Consider the following 21,154-nt stretch of genomic DNA (forward strand, 5'->3'; position numbering starts at 1 on the left):
CTCAAAATAGACATTAAAAAAATATTTAAAAAAATAAAACCAAAATCCTTTCTCTGCACTAGCTTCCAAGCAGATGACTTAACATTTCTTCACAAGGATTTCCTACATTTCCAGAACATGGGGAGTGATCTTTGTTACCTACCGCAGAGGATTACTATCTGCAAAGTGTTTTGCTCTCTCTAGAAGGAAGGTACTGATTTAGGGCAAGCTACTATATTATTGTTAGTTCCTGGTGAGCAGTTGCTGAAGAGAAATTTGGAGACAGAAATGAAGTTATTTGAGCTGGAAAGAAGACAGATCATGAAAATGATATTTTAAGCTTGTTGGGATCAATTCTTAGGTCATTTGCAATTAATAAATCAACGAGAACACTTTCTGTTTGGCGTTTTTAGAATGGTACTCAGTTGTGACAATATGATTTGAAGACATGGTTCCACATTCTCCCCTCTCCAACCCCCCCATTACTTGTGTTTAGACAGAAAAATAGTGGATATAGATCTCTGGTTCGTTGAATTGTATACCACAGAGACAATAGAAACAAAGCCATAAAAAGGTAGCTTAGCAAGGGCCTATAATTCCACTCTCAAAAAAATGCCCACTAGTTCACGGATCCTGTTGATCAGACCTCCTGAAACAAAAAAAAGAAAACCTTCAGAGAAAACTCTAAACCTAGAGAAGAGCACAGAATACTTGATATTTGTCCATACCTGGTTACGAAGGGAATTTAAGAAATGCGTGTGAGAACCAACATGATTTGGATGCACCTCAGCTCAGAAGGAAGTTGTTTGTTATTCACTTTTGGGTTGGAAGTGTTCTCTCCACACCATCATCTTCTCAGGCCAAATTCACAAACTCTCCCTAGGCTTAACTTTCTATACATACACCAGTGGCCACATTCTCCGTGAATTATAAATGGCTCCTCTTGGAAATGCCTTAAATGTAGACACATGGGGGTTAGAGAGGAAAGTTGATGTTTTGTTGTGGCTTCCCGAAGCCCAACTTTATTCTCTCTGGTGTGGTTTACCTAAAGTACCAAAGGTTGTGCTGTGAGAGCTTTTGTTAGTGAGGATGCATCTTCGTTCTGAGTCTCTTACAGGTTTCTCCTGGTCCTCCCCTCTCCGCTCAGTGAGACCAGGAAGCTCCTAAGTGGCGTCAAGGATTCTCGATGTGCTCAGAGCCTGGGGGCTGTTTATAGATGCGCTGTTGTGTTGTCCAAGGGCCACTGAGCTGAGCACCCTATAATCCAGATCATTCAGAGACAGACCTGGAACTCTTCTTGGTATAGTAGAACCATCACAACTGGTTGATTCAGTTGTTGGTCCAGTGACTCTAGACCACTAACACTTGCAAAGTCCCCAGTGGAGGCTAAGCAGCACTTTGGGAATCAGAGTTTATTGCAATCTCTCTCTCCCTCTCTCTCTCTCTCTCCCCCCCCCCCACCCCCTCCCTCTTCCCCTCTTCCCATGTCAGTGTTAACACACTTTAGGGAACTCAGGCAGGGATCAGATCTAGAGGCAATGGTAGAATGTACCATTACCACTTTACCAAGGAGAAAGACAGAATTGAACACACATAGAACATGCTAGACAGACTTGGGAATAGATACCAAGGGACAGGACACCTTATATTTCATACAATATGCTACCCGTTATTAGAGAGAAATACCTAGAGACTTCTTCTTACTATGATAAGTTTGTGGTCCCCTTGGCCAGACACCTTATGTCTCCGACAGACAGTAGCACACATCTTGCCGTCTTCCAACAACTGCATTGAAGCTGGAGGACGACACTGTAGAACAGCTCTCTTGGACAAGTCTCCTCAGGACCAGGCAGAGATGTGTCCAAGAAGGCCCGTCTAATCCCCGGGGGGCCTTGTAGTCAGACTTTCAGACTCAGGAGTTCAAGTATCTGCATTACTAAGAGATATCCTCTGCCAATAGAGTAAGGATGAGGGGGACAGTGCCCACTCCACATAGCTGTCCTTGGAAGGGCATGGGGCACCATCTGCTGGGGAACCCGGTGACATGGTGGTTACTTGGCGGCTCTACCTGAGAGGCACATTGTCAAGACCTGGACGTCCTACCTCTGGCATCACGGTGACATTGTTCACCATGATGGTCACCAAAGACTGCCGTACGTTATCAAGGGTACGAGTTATGTAGCTGAAGTCGACCACTGTCCCTCTTGGTTGGGATGATGGGAAGTGTCACAGTGAGGAGAAATCCTTTCTAGCACTCTCCATTGCACTATGTTTTGCCAAATAATTAGGTCACCCCATTCAGGAAGCGTCCTGGGATGCACATGTGGAGTGAAGCCTGCTGTGGGAACTTGAACTCTGAATTCTCTGACTCCTGTGCAATTAAAACCCCAAACTTAATGTTGCATTAGCATGGATTTTCCATAGCGAGTTACAAATGCAAAGTTCTATGTTTCATATATATTTTTCTAACATATGTTACTGCCTATGTTTCTGATTAAAAGCTCGTCCAAAATAAAATAACAAAGGATTACTTTTTTCCAGTAGAACTTTCTTCTTCCATAAAAGCTGGAAATAAGCCCTCACCTAAAATTACCCAGGCTTGCAGGTGCTGGGTTTTTGGGGGGTGAGGAGTGTTTGCTAGTGAGACAAAGGGCATTATTCTCCCTGCAACCACCACCAGAAGGTTTTCTTTCTGTAGAGAAAATTATAGGCCAGCGCTTCAAAGACATTCCATGGTTAGGCACCACTCCTGGAGACTGGCAGGCGGCAGGCAGGCAGGCAATCAACAAATATTTATTCTAAGCCCACTGTGGATTCAGCACCTTTAAAATTGCCAGGGAAACCAGCCAGGAGACTGTAAGATCTGCTAGAGCTAAGTCAGTACCCAAGGTCATCCCGTAGTGCTTAACGAGCTCGGTGACCCCAAAGTGGCAGGGACCCCTAGAACTATATAATAAGGCAGTCTCTCACTTCGGTACGGGGGTATCGATAGAATACGAAAATAAGACCCGAGAAAAGGCTCTTTAACTAAAGCTGATACTCGACAGGTGTCCGCACCCCCTCTCCTTTTAGCTCTCTCCTAACAGACACCCAGCCCCCGTTCACACACGACTACCACTGCCATCAACACTGTCACCTCTGCCTAGAAGCTGAACCCAACTGGATTGATCAGATCATCAGATGTACGTTAAAACAAACACTTTTTCAAAATAGGATGTTCATCACAGTGCTATTACAGAGCGGGGGAGAGGCACGTATGTCCGCCAGCTGAGAACTGGGATATTCCCCTGGAGAAGATGCAACACCTAGTAGGTGTGATGCCGAGATCTCCGAGAGAGGGGGCAGGAATACAGGGGACACGGACTTGTATGGCACACCTCACGGCCCGTGCGGAGGTGGACGAACGGGATTCGCACTCTCTTGCGTTCAGTCCTGAATCCAGTTTTATCGACGCAGCCGAGAGTCCCATCAGCGGGTTCGATGTGTGCCTTGCATCATGGTGCTTTACAAATTCACATGAAATTCCCGCGACCTCCGTTATTCCACCGATTCCACCGCCTTGGGACAGTCGTGGGGTTTTGCGTGTTTTGTTTTGTTTTCTTCTGTTTTTGTTAAGCAAGCGTAAGATGTTACCCGATCCCTGTTAAACTTCTCTCTTGAGACGCCTTGATGGCTTCTGTGTTTTCTCTGTAGTTTTTTTTTTTTATCTGAATCATTTTATTAATGTGCCACACATAGCTTATGGCACATCATGTAGAGAGATAAATAAAGTAACAAATAAGAATTCTAATACTTTTTTAAAATCTTTAATTAACTACTTAATTTTTGTATATACAATCTATTGTCAAATGGGTTTCCATACAACACGTAGTGCTCATCCCAACAGATGACTTCCTTAATGCCCATCACCCACTTTCCCCTCTCCCCTACCACCCACCCCATCAACCCTGGAGGCAAACTTCTCTGTAGTTTTGAGCCAGCTAGAAGATGACAAGAGTTCCAGGGAAAAGAGGGTACCAACGTCTTGCAGAGGGGTCAAAGTCCCTGAGACAGGGACTAAAAATCTGGCAGTGAAGGTAGCCATTCTAGGGCAAAATATCTTTTTGGCTTTTATTACTCATAATGCAGTGTTTTACTTCAGGTGGCATCAAATTGAAGATTAGTAATTCTCAGATGAAATCAAGAATTTCTGTTGACACCCTGCTGAGAGATTCTTATTTTGCTTTATTTTTAAAATAGTTTTACGGGGCGCCTGGGTGGCGCAGTCGGTTAAGCGTCCGACTTCAGCCAGGTCACGATCTCGCGGTCTGTGAGTTGGAGCCCCACGTCGGGCTCTGGGCTGATGGCTCGGAGCCTGGAGCCTGTTTCCGATTCTGTGTCTCCCTCTCTCTCTGCCCCTCCCCCGTTCATGCTCTGTCTCTCTCTGTCCCAAAAATAAATAAACGTTGAAAAAAAAATTTTTTTTAAAAAATAGTTTTAATTGACATACAGACCATATGCAATCATGTAATCATGAGACCGCAAAATGTACATTTCGGTGGCATTTACTGCATTCAAAATATTGTACGGAGTCATCACCCTTATCTAGTTCCTGAACATTCTCGTGACCCCCAAAGAAAACTCTGTACCTATTAAGCTGTCGCTTTTCATTCTCCCCTCCCCTCCGGCCTGGGCAACCACTAATCTGTTTTCTCTGTGAATTTACCTATTCTAGATATTTTGTTTCAAATGAATCACACAAGATAAGACTTTGTGTCTGGCTTCTTTTATTAAACAGAATGTTTGTGAGATCCCTCCATGCTGTAGCATGTCCTTCACTCCTTCATTCATTCCTTTTAATGGGTGATGAATATTGCATTGTGCTTTATTATCAATTTTAAAAATCAAAAGTAAAACGTATATTTTAATGCTGAGAAAAAAGTGTTTTTTAATAGCACATTTTCTTATTTTTCATCAGAAACTGGTTTAACCGCCCAGAAAACAACTCCACCCTGTTCCACTAATTATTCTGTGTATGCTTATGGTTTATATGACTTTCTTTAATTGTAGACATGCCTACAACTCACTTCTCCAGTAGATTCCCACCTCTTAGCTGACTTGAACTCAGATCCTTTCTCTCTGATTCTGCCCTCGTGTGTTAGGCAGATTAAGGCACCAGAGCCGAAGAGGTTTACTTACCTAAGGACTGAAAGCCGTCTTATCGCAGAATTTAAGACTGGCTCCTGCTGTCAGAACGTCAGTTTGTTCTGAAATTCACTAAAGTGTACATCCCCTTAAAACACTCACCATCCTGCTGAACTTATAAAAGGCAGCCACAGGGGCGCCTGGGTGGCTCAGTCGGTAAAGCGTCCGACTTCGGCTCAGGTCACGATCTCGAGGTCCGTGAGTTGGAGCCCCGCGTCAGGCTCTGGGCTGATGGCTCAGAGCCTGGCGCCTGCTTCCGATTCTGTGGCTCCCTCTCTCTGCCCCTCCCCCGTTCATGCTCTGTCTCTCTCTGTCTCAAAAATAAATAAAAAACATTTAAAAAATTTAAAAAAAAAAAATAAAAGGCAGCCACAGAGTCCAAGAGATGGCGGGGAGGTGGTAGGTATCTGAAATAAAATAATTCTCTAAGCGTGCACTAATTAATTTCATTTAACAAGAATTTTCGAAGGCTCGCTTTTGCAAAACTGTAATTAATATATGATTTGGATATTAATGGGAAAAAGGCTGGCAGGGAAATTGCTAAGGGGGTTGTTTGGCTTTTCAACCACCACAGTTTAACGTCTCATCTAGCACTTAGGTCTGCTTTACCTCATTTTAGAAGTTGTATCCGCAAGTGGAAAATGGGAGACTGAAATCAAACACCAAATCTTTTCCTTGCTTTTATTAAAACTGCTGGAGTTCTGCTTTTCTCATTCTTGTGAAATTCCCTTGCATCGTTTTCCCGTGTACTAGAGTAATGATTTATAATACTTTTTCTTTGTGTTTTTTACTAATTACATGGTCTCTAATATTTTCAGAGTTAATGCTTTTCAATGACAACATGACAGAGAGTATGAATATTCTTTCCTGCTAGACTTTATAGCATCTTGCCCTTCGCAGGTAATCTCTCCTTCCAACCTGGGAGCCTTATTTGAATTGTACTCACCAAACCACACCAAAGGCAGAAATACTTAAATTATGAAACCATCAGAGCTGAGTTACATTGTGAAAGTTTTGAAAGAAGCATATTTTATTCCAAGCGATTAAGCCAGGCATAATTTTAGCTTATTATCTTAACGGAGATCCTGAAATAAATGTGCATTTTAAGATCCAGTAAGCGATTAGAGTTAAACAGTCATTTTCAGTGGACATCTTGAAGCCCAGATGTGGATCTGGACATCAAAACTATTTCTATCTTGGCAAAATAAAGCTCAAAGTTTATGTTACTGACCCACGGCACTATGTGACAGGTCTCTTTCTGCCCATCCCTATCCCTTCTCGAGTTTGGGAAGCATTTTGGAATCCAAACTGGCCACATGTAGTCATAAAATTCAGTGGAGGAATAGCGGGTTTTGTTTTTTTGATTTTTTTGGTGTTTTTGTTTGTTTGTTTGTTTGTTTGTTTTTTACTAATTCAGAGACCTAAAATCAGAAATCCTTGATACTTAGAGTAAGTCAGTAGTCATTGATATTTCAAGTACACCTCCGGCTAAGGTTTCCAGTCTCACATCAGTGACCATTTGGACCTTTCAGAAGCCTGTGTTGACCCATCTCATCTGATCAGTGATCTTTGGGGAAGAGAAAAAAAAGAAGAAATTACGTACATTTCAAGCCATACCTTGGGGGAGGCCACTGATGGCAATTATCCTGTATTGGAAAGGAAATACGAACAGGGATTTTGCCCTGTTTTTATGTAGACAGCCTCTTACTTGTGGTCAACTCAGCAACACTACATTTTGATGTTATCACATTCTTTTCTGGAACAAAACCCAACAGCCGTTTTTAATGAAAACCTTTCTCCAAAGAATGCTGCAACCTTCCCCCCACCCCCACCCAGCTGAATTTCAAATAATGTTTAATTCGGCTTGGCTTTCAGAGTCTGTAAAACATAAGCAATCAGCTGCGCCTTAGATGGAGAAGAAATGTTTTTACGGTTCCACAAATGTTTCTAATTGGCAAGAGCGAGTTGTTAATGGGAGATAAATTGCCTGCGGTGGGTGTGGGTGGGTGTGTCACGTGCGTGTGTGCTCACGCAGGCCCACAGGCAGGCACCCATGTGGCGGTAATGACGTGCGCGCCTACCTGGGCTTCACAAGGTGCCGCGCTGTGCAACCGCCCGAAGCTGGCCCTGGAAAAGGGGGCGTGGCTGCTGAGCCCTGGTGGCCGAGCGCAGGACGGGACCAGGTAGATGGCTCCTTACTTACCAGGACTCAGATCCCGGGCAGCAGGCCCACCACTCTCCCATCGGGAACAGTGAGCAAGGATCTTGTAAAATACACAGACCGAAGGAAAATGACCCTTATTGACTGAAACCAGCTGTGTCCGGCTTCTCCTTGTCTCTCCCGATTTGCTCTCTCAAATAAATGGATGTGGTGGAGGATGATAATACAGAGTAAACAGAATCATTTTTTTTTTCTTTCTTTCTTGCAGTCACACCTCAGTAAGAGCCCTGGTTTTTACAGGGGGGGAAATATATGTTTATTTGCTCCTCAATTTTCCTCTCTCTCCCTTGCCTTTTCTTGGCATCGGGTGGAATGTTATTTAAAGCAAGACACAGTTTGGCTTCAAAAAGAAAAATCATTCTGGGAAATACAGCTTGGACTCATTTAATGGTGATTTATCATCCCGAAAAGAGTGGGGTACAAATATCTATATTTGGTATATTTTAATGGTTTACAGTGTAGTGATTCGTGTTGGTACCAGGACGCAGGGAAGCAGTAGGCTCTAAAACTTCGAGAAGTGCCCCAATAATTATTTCTCGGCACTGCTTTCCTTCAAAAATGACACAGGCTGGTACTTGGAGGGTGGTCTCAACCCCAAGGCCTGTGGGTCTCTAAGGGGTGCTCTCACGTCTTCATTTCCTTGCTGAATTGTGTGTGTTTTTCTCTCCAGAGCTTTGAAAAAGTTTTGTTGTTTGCGTCTCCCGTTTCCTTCAGGTAGGGGGCAAACAGTGATGTGCCTGAGACAGTGCCTGGCACACAGTAGAAGCTCCATGAATATTTGTCGAGGAAAGACTAGTTAAATGGAATATTGTAAGCCTCACTAGTGTTGTTGTCTTGGCGTGAAACATGCAAGAAGAGACTTGAGGCCATCGAGTAATTTCCCTTAACAGGACAAGCTAATTATTTGAGAGATGAAGATCTGGCGGATAGTACTTATTTGTCAGGCTCCATTTGCTCCTGATGAAAGGTGGAAAAGCTGTGTGTAGCACTGAAGGGATAACAGAGTGAACCACTGCGAAACAGCGGTTCAGTTTTCCATCCTACTTTTTCAGGGAAAATGTATCCAGAGAGGGTTAATGCACCCTCCTTTTGCGAAAATTTTGCGAGGAGAAGCCAGGAGCTGAGAACGGGAAAGAGCATGTCAGGCAAAAGGACCATCAAATGCAAAGGCCTTTGTGGCCTGTGTCGGAAGCGCAAGGGCTGATGGGAAGGCATGGCCACACTCCTCGGTGTCTGTGCATACCCCGTATCGTCCTCTGAACATGAGAAAGACAAAAGGGTCATAACCTTTAGCGCTAGGAAGTGGGGCAGAAAAGAAAGACACATGTAGTTTTTCAGATCTGTGTGTCTGGGGCACAGGGCAGGGAGGAGACGAGTATCCCTTTTCCACAAAGGTAGCAAGGGAGATGATCGTGCTAATTCCGTGATCCTTTGCTGCACTGGAGCTTCCTAGAAATTCTTACCATTCGCCCTTCCATCTGCCAAGCTTCAGGAAGAGTATATCCCAGATCTGCAGTTGGGTGCTGAGACCATGCAGCAATGGCACCTTGCCTTGTCGTTTGATTGTAGGCCTGTCTCTTCTTTCTGCCTTTCTTTTGTTGATAAGGAGGTGGCGTAACACAGTTTATAACGAGGTCTTTGGCAAGTGTGCATGGTATGCCTTCCGGCACCTTCTTTCTCGGTTTAGAAAACAGGCTCTGGGGTAAGCACACCTCTACACCTCTGCGGCGGTGGCTTGAGCTTGGGCAGGTGGCTTGGCCTCTCTTTTAGCCTGGCAGGACTGTTCTGAGGATGAGGTGAGTTAATGCTTGTAAAACATAGAATGGGGAGTGCCATGAAATGAGTGCTCAATTAATGCCTGCCATTGTTATTAGCCATTTGTCATGATAGAGAAAGGTGTCGAAGATACACTGTTAAAGAGAACAAAGGCAAGTTACTTGGGACTGGAGCTTAGACGGGAAAGGGTAGGCAGGTGTCTTTTAGTTTTCCACCTCATATTCTTATAGTAGTTGATTTTTTTTTTTACTACATAGCTGTATGTTGTTGTAATAATGAAACTGCAAAGAATAGTTGAGAAGGTCTATCAAGACTGCCCAACATGTCAATTTCTAAACGTACAAAAGAAAACAAAACACTGTGATTTCAATATAATCTTCTTCATAACCTTCTTCACCCTTAAGTTCGGAGATGTCATTTAGAACCATTTCTTGGGATGAAGAAACATGTATCTGAAGTCCAGGAATTCATTTTAGTTTTTACTTCGTATGCTAATGTTACACTGTGATGACATTATTGTACTTATTCCTCTGTCTCCCCATATGCATATAGAGAGTTGTCTGGAATGCCATTCACCCACCAAATGCAAAGAATGCATTTGGGTCATTGGTTACGGACTTCATCGTACTTGCAGGCATTGCTTAAATGTCTTATAATGAGCATTGTTGTAAAAATAATGAAATCATTTCTAGAAATTAGAGATGAGGAGTATTAGGTCGCTTTTCCGTTTAGTAATAATAAACACAATACCCTGCGTCTCATCTTTCCCAGGGATCCAGGAAGTTTAACTTCTGCAGGGTTAATATGATGGAGGTCAGTAGCTGGTACTCAGGAAAGAGGAAGCAGGTAGGCTTAGTGGTTACTGAGACTGGATGCAGGAAATGTTTTCAGTGATTATCTGATAATACGATCTAGTCCGTCACATACTCCCCTCCATTTTGTTTTTCTTTTACAAGTGGGGGGCTCTTTGCGTTTGTTTACCTAAAGATTTTGATGAATTCGGTTGGCATTTATCAACAACGGACTCTAACCAGTTGAGAAATGCTAATATGAAACAGGGCTGGAACATGGTTGCTTTGACCCTCATTCAAATCTAACTCTTCCTTTTCACAGTGACTGCGCGCCACCATCATTAATCAGATAAAATCACAAATCAGGGGAGAACTTGAGTCCTGTAGCAAATACTTCGTGAAGCCAGTGTGAGCTTGTCAACCAGACTATCATCCCTGCAGAAGATACATTTACAAGGAATAACTATATTATACAGTGCTTAGCACATTGTGCCCCTCAGGATATGATGATAATTGCCTGTGTACAAGAAAAGGCAATTTTGAAGAAACTGTGACTAAGCTGATTACCAACTAACCGATTCTTTAAATCAGGGCCAGCAAACCATGGCCCGTGGGCCAAATCTGGCCCAGTGCCTCATTTTGCACAGCACATGAGCTAAAAAATGGTTTTTACATTTTGAAATGATGAGAAGTCAAAAGTTGAATAGCATGTGAAAATTACACGGAATTCAACTTCCTCGCCCTCAATAAGTTGTATTAGAACACAGCATGCTCACTCCTCTATACACCATCTGTTGCTGCTTTGGGGGCAAAATTGAGTAGCTGCAACCAAGACTGTAAGGCATGTGGTGGTGAAAATATTTACTGTCCGATTCTTTATAGAAGCATTTTGCTGATCCCTGCTTTTAGATTCAGGTAGACGTTATTTGTGTACATGACTGTTTGCTTGTGAATGGACAATGCTTTGGGGTTAGAAATACGACTGTTGATGTGGCCACCAAAGAAGCTATAGAATGCAACACTCCAAATGTTTCCACTTTCCTCCCGTCTTTCCCAAAGACCGGAAGAAAGTTACTGTGTGAGAAAAATTAGGTGATCGGGAGGGACTATGAGAAATATCATGGTAACAAATGGAGAAGACCTGCATATTGCCGTCAAAAGTTACAGATCATGAATTTCATTTGGAGCCCTAAAAGGGCTCCGTACCATTCCCATATTCTGAAATTTGAAATCGTTTCCTCTTTGTATTTGAGAAATATTTTGAGAGGAAGAAATCTCTTATTCTTGTGACCCTTACAAAACACAGCGCCCTGTCAGATGAGCCCTTGGTTCGGTGGCATTGTTGTATTGATTGGTTTTATTTGGTTTACTCTTCCATTCAGCTGCCGATAGGATACGATGAATAATCGATAGCGGGAAATCAGTAGGAAATGCCTCTGGGTAGACTGTCTAACTCTTGACAGGGTGTCCTCCTCATTTGCTGTGACAGTTGAATTAACGTGTACAGCTGACATATACAATATACATGAAAATTTGAAATTCCCATAAGCCATACTGCCAGCCAATAAAAAATTGTTAATAGTAGTACCATGATGCATCATAGAATTGAAAATATGAGTCATCGTTTCAAAATTCCTATTCTGTCCATGACTGACCTCAGTTGTCCCCTCTTGTTTTGTTCTGTTTCAGAGGTTGAAGGCCGCGTTGACTCACCACCCCGCTGCCATGTCAAATGGGAATATGAACACCATGGGACACATGATGGAAATGATGGGCTCCCGGCAGGACCAGACGCCACACCATCACATGCACTCGCACCCACATCAGCACCAGACGCTGCCAGCCCATCACCCCTACCCGCACCAGCACCAGCACCCAGCCCACCATCCTCACCCTCAACCCCATCACCAGCAGAACCACCCACATCATCACTCCCACCTTCACGCACACCCTGCACATCACCAGACCTCGCCACACCCACCCCTGCACTCCGGCAACCAAGCACAGGTAGACCCTTTTCATGATCTCTTTCCCCCTTGTTGTTATCAGTGCAAGCTCTAACGCGGGGGCTCATTGGCAGCAACCTTGTGTGACGAGCTTGGGTGCTCTGTGTGACACTCTGGGGAGCTCTGTTCGTTTCCTGGGAGGTAATGATAACCTGCAAGACCTTCCCAGACCATAGTTTCTAGAAATAATATGGTAAATATCAGGCCTGGTCCCCGGGGGCAAATGTGAACCCCATGTCACGAAATTAACTCTAAAAAAGGCGATACTGATGGGACGATTAGGAAGAATTTCAGCATGTAAAGAAAGATTTGAATAGAGAATGAGAAAAATAAGTTAATTCCGGCCATGGTTTTGGCTGCAGTGCTTTAGAACATAGGCACTCAATTTTGTCACGTGTCAAATGGAAGTTAAATACCACGGACAGTCTTCCGAATAGCACCAAGTGTTAAAAATCTAAAGAGTAACGATTCCAGACAAAGAAGCTCGGTAATGGATGTTAGGGCATAAGGTGCTGTGTAAATGATGAAGAGAGGTGACTCATCCCACCTAATGTGAAATGCGTTGGAGGGAGTAGTCAGAGAGCCAAGCTCAGTAGATGATTGGTTCTAGAGAAAGGCCAAATCCCAGGGGTGGAGAGTCACCAGAAGTGGCTCGAAAGAAAGCCAGCTTTTAGACTCAACTGAAAGAGGGTTGGGGGACCAGGCAGACATTATGTCACCCAGCCCAAGAAGAGAGGCGGGTCCGTGTACCCGGGTAAGTTTTGGTAAGTGGACAAAGGGCATGTCTAGGAGAATGGCTAGCCTTGGACACTTTGGATCTTCAAGCAGGATGACCTTTGTCAGTCCCCTCCACCCATTCCACACTGCCGGGTTCTAACCAGCTGGGTCAGAGTGGTGTTGGGAACTTGGGTTCGCCAAATATAACACTTATTCACCGTCTCTTCCATCGTCTGCCTCTGGACCTCACACTAGGCAGTTTTTGAGCTCTTGAACCCCCTCCTCTTACACACACCAAACTCGGACAGCCATCTGCAAAATGGGTCATTCACAAGCAACTCTCTGATCTATTCAATAGATGAGCTTATTCATTAGGTAAGCTTACATTTGCAAACGTAGTTAGAGGAATTCTATATAGCAAGGAAGAGTGCTGGCTTTGGAGTGAGAAATCTGTCTTTCTTTCCTCACCTTATATGTTGTGTGACTCTGGTCAGTCAGCTAAACTCCCTAAGCCTCCGTTGTCCCATCTGCAAAATGGGGTAATAATAGATGAAACTCATAGACCCCTAGGAGTATTAAGAGAATGTCTGTAAAGCATACTAGCCATGATTAACTCCAAACGGAAGTAATATGATAGACGTTTACAAGTGGTTTAGCAATCAAATGCTGTCCAAACCACCTTTTTAGTCAAATGCAATAGTACGGCACAGAGACATTAGAAGAGAGAAGGAAAACTATAGGTTCAAAGATAGGCAAATAAATTCACATAAATGTGTACTTATATTTTATAGCATTACATTTTGGTTGCCTTTGTCGGCGAGTTACTTCACAGACAAGTTTAACAGTTAATATTTAACAGACAATATTTAACAAGTTGAATATAAAAGCCATTCATTAGCTAATTACCAATTAGCCAATTGCCCTCCCTTTCAAGTCAGTAAGTGGCCAATTGTATATGCAATTAGTTCATTGCTATTATAATTAGCTGCACAAACAGTTGCTTTTTAATCCCATACTAAAGAGAAAGGGTACAGGTTGGTGGTGTTAAAATTTGAACAAGGTCATTTAGACAGTACTCAAAATGCCACTCTTAAATTGTGTTCACTTGGCTGATTTACTGAGATCTTGTCATATTGCTCAATTGTATGATTATTAGAGCATTAGGAACAGAAGTATAGTAAGGTCCTTCTGACTCTGAGATTCTAATATGACTTGGGATAAATTTGTCTTTATGAAATAACAATACATCATTTTTTATGAAAAGTTTCAGAGCATCTACGCCAACAGAATTCTATTTAAGAAGAAAATAAGCAACAATAATTAGAAGGGACGTAAATTCTGGGCTCAGGGTTGCATTTGCAATTTCTCTTGGCTCCTTAGGATTCTCTTGCATATAAAGATGTGATTTCAGAGTCCTGGTGTCACGCCTCAGTCACCAGGAATTTCTCTTGTCCAAACTACACTTTAAACCTTGAACTTGGACTGAGCCTAAAACCACCACATGGCTCGCCCTTTTGGGTAAAGGCACAGGAAGAGTGTCGGAGATAAAGGTTGGTTGAAGTTGGGGTAGGAGAATACAAGACCAGATGAGAGGTCTCGGCAGTGGAGATTCAAACCCAGTTTGGCCTACTTGAGAATCTTGTCCAGGGCTGACAATTAGACATCGGGAATTCATAAAAAAAAAAAAAAAAAAAAAAAAAAAAGAAATGGTGCAGGTCAAAATAGCCAAGTTTGTGAGTTCCTTCCTAATGCTTTGCTTTGAGGTTAGCTTAGCTTAGCAGTCAGCATCTGAAATGACAAGGCTAAACCTTTGCCAATAACGAGGATTACATCTTCACCGGCCACTCTGGTGAGTAAGACCCTAGACAGTTAATTTTTGTTGTTATTTCTCTGTGATTGGGAGGAAAGGGATCGCCGATAAGCACTTTTAGAAAATGTCTATGGGTTAGACAAAATTACTGAGATGCAGTCCAGCTTCAACCGTGAGCCCGATTCTTTTACAGTGCCTCATGTAAGATTCGATAGAGGTTTAAGGCGAAAATATATCACTTGCGGTCAGCTGATGTCAACCGGTAGCCCTTATTAGCGCAATTACAGTCATTCAGGTTGGTTCCAATCGCAGAACTGGAATGTGGTAGAAAACATTGCTGCGCTTCCTCTTGAAAACTTTTTTTGCATGTTATTTCCATAGGTTAAATGTCTCTTGTAAAACAGCTTTATAGATATTACAGCCGTGAGCCTGAGTGACTGAGAATGAGAAGGGCGGCGGGGGGGGGGGGGGGGGGGGGGGGAGCGGCGGGGGGAGGAACACCCTTTATGGAGAACGAAGAAAGGGGGGAAGGAGTGGGTTGCATTAGGGAAAGCATTAGGTGTCCAGACACATAAAGACTCCGTGGTGGAAATTTCACTCAGTGCTGTGTGTCTACCTCGTGAAGGAAAATGAAGCTGTATGGGCAGTAGGTCTCCAAAACTTCAGATACTGCTGAGCCCCGTGCAGATCTTAGGAGGAATCTATAAGTATAGTCAAAGTTTTTAATGAAGTGCTTTGCTACTTCCAGGGTTTTCTTACAATGTGATTCTTTTTTTTTTTTTTTAATTTTTTTTTTCAACGTTTATTTATTTTTGGGACAGAGAGAGACAGAGCATGAACGGGGGAGGGGCAGAGAGAGAGGGAGACACAGAATCGGAAACAGGCTCCAGGCTCTGAGCCATCAGCCCAGAGCCTGACGCGGGGCTCGAACTCCCGGACCGCGAGATCGTGACCTGGCTGAAGTCGGACGCTTAACCGACTGCGCCACCCAGGCGCCTCTTACAATGTGATTCTTAGCCTTCTGTCCCTCATGCACAGACGGCTGGGGCTCAGCACTGCTCTGGGCATCCACTGCATAAGCCCTGCTTCCGGTCACCTGGAAAAGCCTGTCTGAGGCAGAGCTCCAAGGAACAGGTGGACCCATCTGGAGTTTGCCAGTCCAGCGAGGCCTTGGCATTGAGAGCTCTGAAATAGTGAAAATAGGATTTCATCTGCTTTCTGGGACTCACAGGGTTGTTTTGATAGGGAGTCGCAGCGGTGGTGACGTCCCAGCAGTGAGTTCTAGGAACACGGTTTTAACACCAGGAGAAAGAAGGGAGCTCACAACTTGCCCGGAAGGAGTTTTCTGCAGATGATAGAAGACTCATCAATATGGTGACAATAACCATGACCTCTCTGTTGTCACCTGTAGCCCTGCATTGGCATTTTACTCTTTTAAAACACACCTTAAATAAGACATGTTTAACATCTGAAGGAGAGGGGAAAAAAAAGTGTTTCCCCTGACATGATTCAGCCAAATGTCTGTCAGGGAAAAATCTATTTAACTCTCTCTCCCAAGTCGTTTCTACGTCTTGCCAAAATATCACAGCAGATAGTTCCACAGTGCTTTTTCTTTTCACGAGCGTGATTTCACTGTTTACTTCGTTCTTAGAAAACAAGTTCAATATGCTCGCTAAAGCAGTCGACTCTGTGCTTTGCATTTCAACACCAGCTTGGGTTTCTTCTCTCACCCAGCGTGTTCCTTCTCTTTCCCCATCGCCCCTCCCTCTCATGCCCAACAGGTTTCACCAGCGACACAACAGATGCAGCCGACCCAGACAATACAGCCGCCCCAGCCCACAGGGGGGCGCCGGCGAAGGGTGGTGGATGAGGATCCCGACGAGAGGCGGAGGAAATTTCTGGAACGGAACCGGGCCGCTGCCACCCGCTGCAGACAGAAGAGGAAGGTCTGGGTGATGTCACTGGAAAAGAAAGCAGAAGAACTCACCCAGACAAACATGCAGCTTCAGGTGCAGGCCACTGTCTCTTTCCTCAGGACTCAAAGGCCCTGTGTACAGTTGGCATTTCCTGCCCCAGCAGGCGCTTGTTGACCTAAGCAGTAATACCGCACATTAGCTCACAGAGCGACTGCAGCCTTCCTCCTCAAGCTTTATTAATTCTGGGACACTGGACAAAACAAAGTAACCGTTTAGTTGGGTTTTCTTTAATGATGGTTTTTTAAAATTTTTTTTTAATTTTTTTTTAACATTTATTTATTTTTGGGACAGAGAGAGACAGAGCATGAACGGGGGAGGGGCAGAGAGAGAGGGAGACACAGAATCGGAAGCAGGCTCCAAGCTCCAAGCCATCAGCTCAGAGCCCGAAGCGGGGCTCGAACTCACGAACCGGGAGATCGTGACCTGAGCTGAAGTCGGACGCTTAACCAACTGAGCCACCCAGGCGCCCCTAAAATTTTTTTTTAAAAGTTTATTTCTTTTTTAGAGACATAGAGCACAAGCAGGGGAAGGGCAGAGAGAGGGGGAGAGAGAGAGAGAGAGAGAGAGAGAGAGAGAGAGAGAGAGAGAGAATGAGAATCCTAAGCACTGTCAGTGCAGAACCTGATACAGGGCTTGAACTCACAAACCGTGAGATCATGACCTGAGCTAAAATCAAGAGTCAGACATTTAACCGACTGAGCCACGCGGGCGCCCCAATAACCATTCGGTTTTAAATCAAGCTCTGAGGAGAGAGAACCTGCCCAACTGAGTTACAGAACTAAGAGCACAGGCTTTGGTCAGACGGAGGTTCGCACTCTTGTTCAGCAAGTAGCTGTGCTTAACCTCTCTGGCCCTCAGTGTCCTCCTCCATAAAATGGGAAGAATAACCTCATGGAGTCATTGGGAGTAATAAGTGAACTAATGTCTACCAAGCAGTTTTCCCAGTGCCTAGCACATAATAAATCTTCAACTATAAGGCAGTTCTCTATATTCACCAGTGAGGGGGTTGCTTTGACTTACACTAGATTATCTATGTTTTTTTGTTTAATGGAGGAAAGGAATATTTATGGTTATTATTTTGCTCTATGGGAAAAGCCATGTTCCCATCTCATTTTCAAACTTGACATGTCTTGAATCTTACAGGATTTTTGCTTTTCATGAGTGGCTCAACTGGGGACGGTTTCTAACAAGGCCATTTCTGGGAGAGAAGGGGAGGGAACTCTAGTGCCCAGGGCTTCTCCAGCAGACTTCATGCTGTACAGATGATGCGTTCAGGGTATCTGTTTCCGCACAAAAAGGAATGCCCTCTCCACCAGCAGAAAGAGAGCGGCCTACTAGATTATGTGACAAGCAGTGCCGGGATAGCAGTGAGAGTTGTGGATTATAGCCCAGTGCTTCTAGGAGCCTAAAAAATGGCGGAAGAGTGGAGGGAAGGGGGAAAAGATTGCCTCAGATGGGGAGACTCTGTACCTTAATAGTTCATAGGTAACTTTCACCTTCCCCCACCTGGTTCTCTGTGCATCCTTAGAAACCAACAATAAGGTGCCAAATCCCCAAAGCTTTTGCGTGTTCAAGCCATTAAACGGAAGTGACCTCGGAGCATCCAATGTATACATTGAAAATGTATAAAGAAAGTTTGGGTGATATGTGGACTGCATATGTATGTTCACATTTTCCCCTAAATTTCTCATCCTTTTTTGTGATAGACATGAGAAAGAAAATAGGAAACATACACATCAGATGCGGGGGAAATAAAGTAATAATTCTTCCCAGTGGCTTAGAGCTGCATGTGCATGAGGTGGGGGGCTGGTGTCTTACCATATTGCCCTCTCCCCCTGCTCTCTACCCCCTATTTCTAGTATAGTGGCAAGCTAACATGGTGAGCTCCTGAGTGTCTGCTCTCAATATCCGCTTGTTGAATCAATGAGCGAGTTTCCCACCTCTGGAGTGTCCAAGAACTGGCAGCCTGACCACTTGGCAAGGATGTGATTGAAGGGAGTCAAGCCACAGTGGGATGGCTGGACTCAACACCTCACAAGTTACACCAGCTTGAAAGTCTGTAGTTCTAGAATCCAGCAGCCACAGTCGTATGTGAGAAGCTTCTAGGTAGAAGATGGACAAGCACTTTTAACATTCATGGTAATCATGGGTTTGTTTTTAGGTGTGTTGAAAAAAATGTAATTAGGACATCAAACCTTCAATTTCACAGATACTCTTAGTAAGGATGAGGCTAAATTATTAAATAAGGAGTTAATTTGTACAAACATGTTGAGTAAATAAAAATTCTGGTGCATGCGGGCCTGGCAAATGTTCCAGCCAGTGGTTCTGCAATGGCGGAGGTGTGGGAATCCCTGGAATTTGCTACCAGTTCTGAGGTTTGCAAGAGGACCATGAAAACGGGCATGATTCCTCAGTCTTGGCACTATTCGATTTGCGACTTGATAGTTCTTTGTTGTATTCTGTTCCTCGCAGGTATTTAGCAGTACCCTTGACCTCTACCCACTCAATATGAGTAGCATCCTCTACCTCACCCCAAGTTGTGACAACCAAAAAGTCTCCATACGTTGTCCGATATCCCCTGTGGGGGCAAAATCACCCAGGGATTGAGAACCACTGCCTTAGACGAAGGAGCCATGAACAGCCAGCTGGCACATAACACTGCCAACAAATGTTTAAATCAGTTTTAACAAAAATGAGCCCTTGCAGAATTACTTGGGCATACTGACTGTGGTCCTGGAGCTTGAAAACAGAGAGAGAGAGAGAGAGAGAGAGAGAGAGAGAGAGAAGGGGGGAGAGAATAGCAGAGATCCTGGAAAAGTGAAGATGCTGGTTTTCCTTTGCGGTCAGATATGTTCATGACTTGGCATACGCCTGTATATTACTGCTTTTACAAAAGACATAAGGTAAATTTCCCCTTTACGAGACCCTACTCCATGAATTTGCACCATGTACAACCATACTGGCAAAAGAAGAAAAAGATACTAGCATTCTAGCCCCTGAAAACCAGGAAAAAAAAGTTCTGTTTGGGCCAATCAACAGGCACCGATATTTCTGGTTGTTAACGCAGCGCCCAAGGAAGGGACAGTCTCTGAAAAAACTAAATTATCGGTGTTTTCCAACCACTGCTTAGCTTCCACAGCCATGCCGTGTTTTCTGTGACGCAAAGCACTCCACATCTTGCCTTGTGATGCTGGAGAGGATATGCAGATTCTGCTACCTTTGAATGACCCTTTCCGTCTTGTCTTGCTGGACCTTTGTCAAAAGAAAAAGGTGTCTCTCTTGAGGCTGGTCCAGTGAGCCAAATTTTAAGTAAACAGAAATGGAAGGTGCTAAGCAAACAAACTCCAGCCAAACGGAATATCCAAGGTCTCGGATGGCCCGCTGCCACTTTTGAGTTGTTTTCCAGCATAGAACCTTCTGGTTGGGCTGCAGAGTTTCAGATTGGAAAAATCAGACCTAAGAAAACAAAATCAAACTCCCAGACTTCAATTTCCGTGTCTCACAACAAATTTGTACCCAAGAGGTCAACACAGGTATAAGATTTGAGGGAAGTATTCGAAACTGCCCTATCTGACATGTTATGTGGGGAGAAACAGGAGGCGTCTTCCCAAAAGTCAGAATCAGCAAGTGGTTGGATGATGACCCAAGCAAGTCTTCCCTTGACCTGACCCACCGCTCTGGGGTCTTTCACTGTAGAAAATTCTGAAGCGAAAGGAACCCACGTTCTTTTCTCCGGCAGCGTGGCTTAGATCAGCTCTGAATTAATTCATCAACTACTGCCGTGGTGCTCAGTGGATTGTTTGTGTGCGGTAGATGATATGGAAATCATCTGGTCACCCACGGAAATAATTGCTTTTCTTTTTTAGTGCAAAGACACATGGTCTCAGTCGCTGCTGAAATTTTAGACACATGAGCCCAGGTTTGGGACTTGGCAAGAGAATAGGCCAGATGGGAACTGTTGCCTTACAAATTGAAAGTCCTTTGTTTTAGAGTGAAACAAACCTGGCCTCAGCCTTAATCTACCAAAAAAAAAAAAAAAAAAAAAGTGGGGAGGGGCTCTACTGTAGGGCCCATTTTGATAATTATTTTCTTGGCACTGACTACTGCTTGCACCAAAAAGCATTCTGGGTTTATCATATTAACAAAGTGGTATCCCCAAAGCCCCAAACTGCAAATGTAGCTATTAGGGACTTCTTGGGGTACCTGTTTAAAGGCTATTATGGTATTGAATGTCTCTATAGGGGTTCTCTTTCATCCCCAGACAACCTTATGGGTTAAAGAACAGATAATCCAGCTGCCCCTAGCCTCTTCCAGGCCCTCTCTAAACGGCCAACTGCTTTAGAGTCGTAGCGAACCCAAACTCGCTTCGAAAAAATGAAGGGATGATTTCAGCAGGAGAATTGATACTGATTATTCATACTTTGCTTTAGCAAAGTACTTTTATGTGAAGACCTAGAACGATTTTTGTCACCCGCACAGGGGTAAAAAAAAAAAAATTGGTGACTTGCCTCAATTCATAAAGCAAGGTAATTCAGAGTAAGAAACTGCCTCCGGAAGGCCTGGTTTTTATTTTCCTACTAGCGCTGCAGGCAACATTTTATTTCTTTTGTGCGTTCTGGAACATTTGCTATCTGGTGGTTCTCTTCCAAAATGAATTCAAGGTGATTCTATTTATGTTCCATTGAAAAAGATTT

The 21,154-nt window shown here is 43.9% G+C and overlaps 1 protein-coding gene across 5 annotated transcripts in view; it reads left to right on the forward strand.

Moving 5' to 3' along the window:
- CREB5 (cAMP responsive element binding protein 5) overlaps window positions 1-21,154 on the forward strand; it is a 417,870-nt gene that overhangs the window by 389,876 nt on the left and 6,840 nt on the right. For 4 of the 5 annotated variants that reach the window (XM_047850976.1, XM_047850978.1, XM_047850977.1 and 1 more), the window contains 2 exons: window positions 11,641-11,958; window positions 16,266-16,493. In XM_047850976.1, coding sequence (XP_047706932.1) covers window positions 11,641-11,958; window positions 16,266-16,493 — 546 coding nt within the window. The remainder of the gene's footprint in view (window positions 1-11,640; window positions 11,959-16,265; window positions 16,494-21,154) is intronic. The other variant, XM_047850980.1, reaches the window with a different exon arrangement.

This window comes from Prionailurus viverrinus, chromosome A2 (assembly GCF_022837055.1).
Source record: "Prionailurus viverrinus isolate Anna chromosome A2, UM_Priviv_1.0, whole genome shotgun sequence".
In the NCBI taxonomy this organism is placed as follows: domain Eukaryota; kingdom Metazoa; phylum Chordata; class Mammalia; order Carnivora; family Felidae; genus Prionailurus; species Prionailurus viverrinus.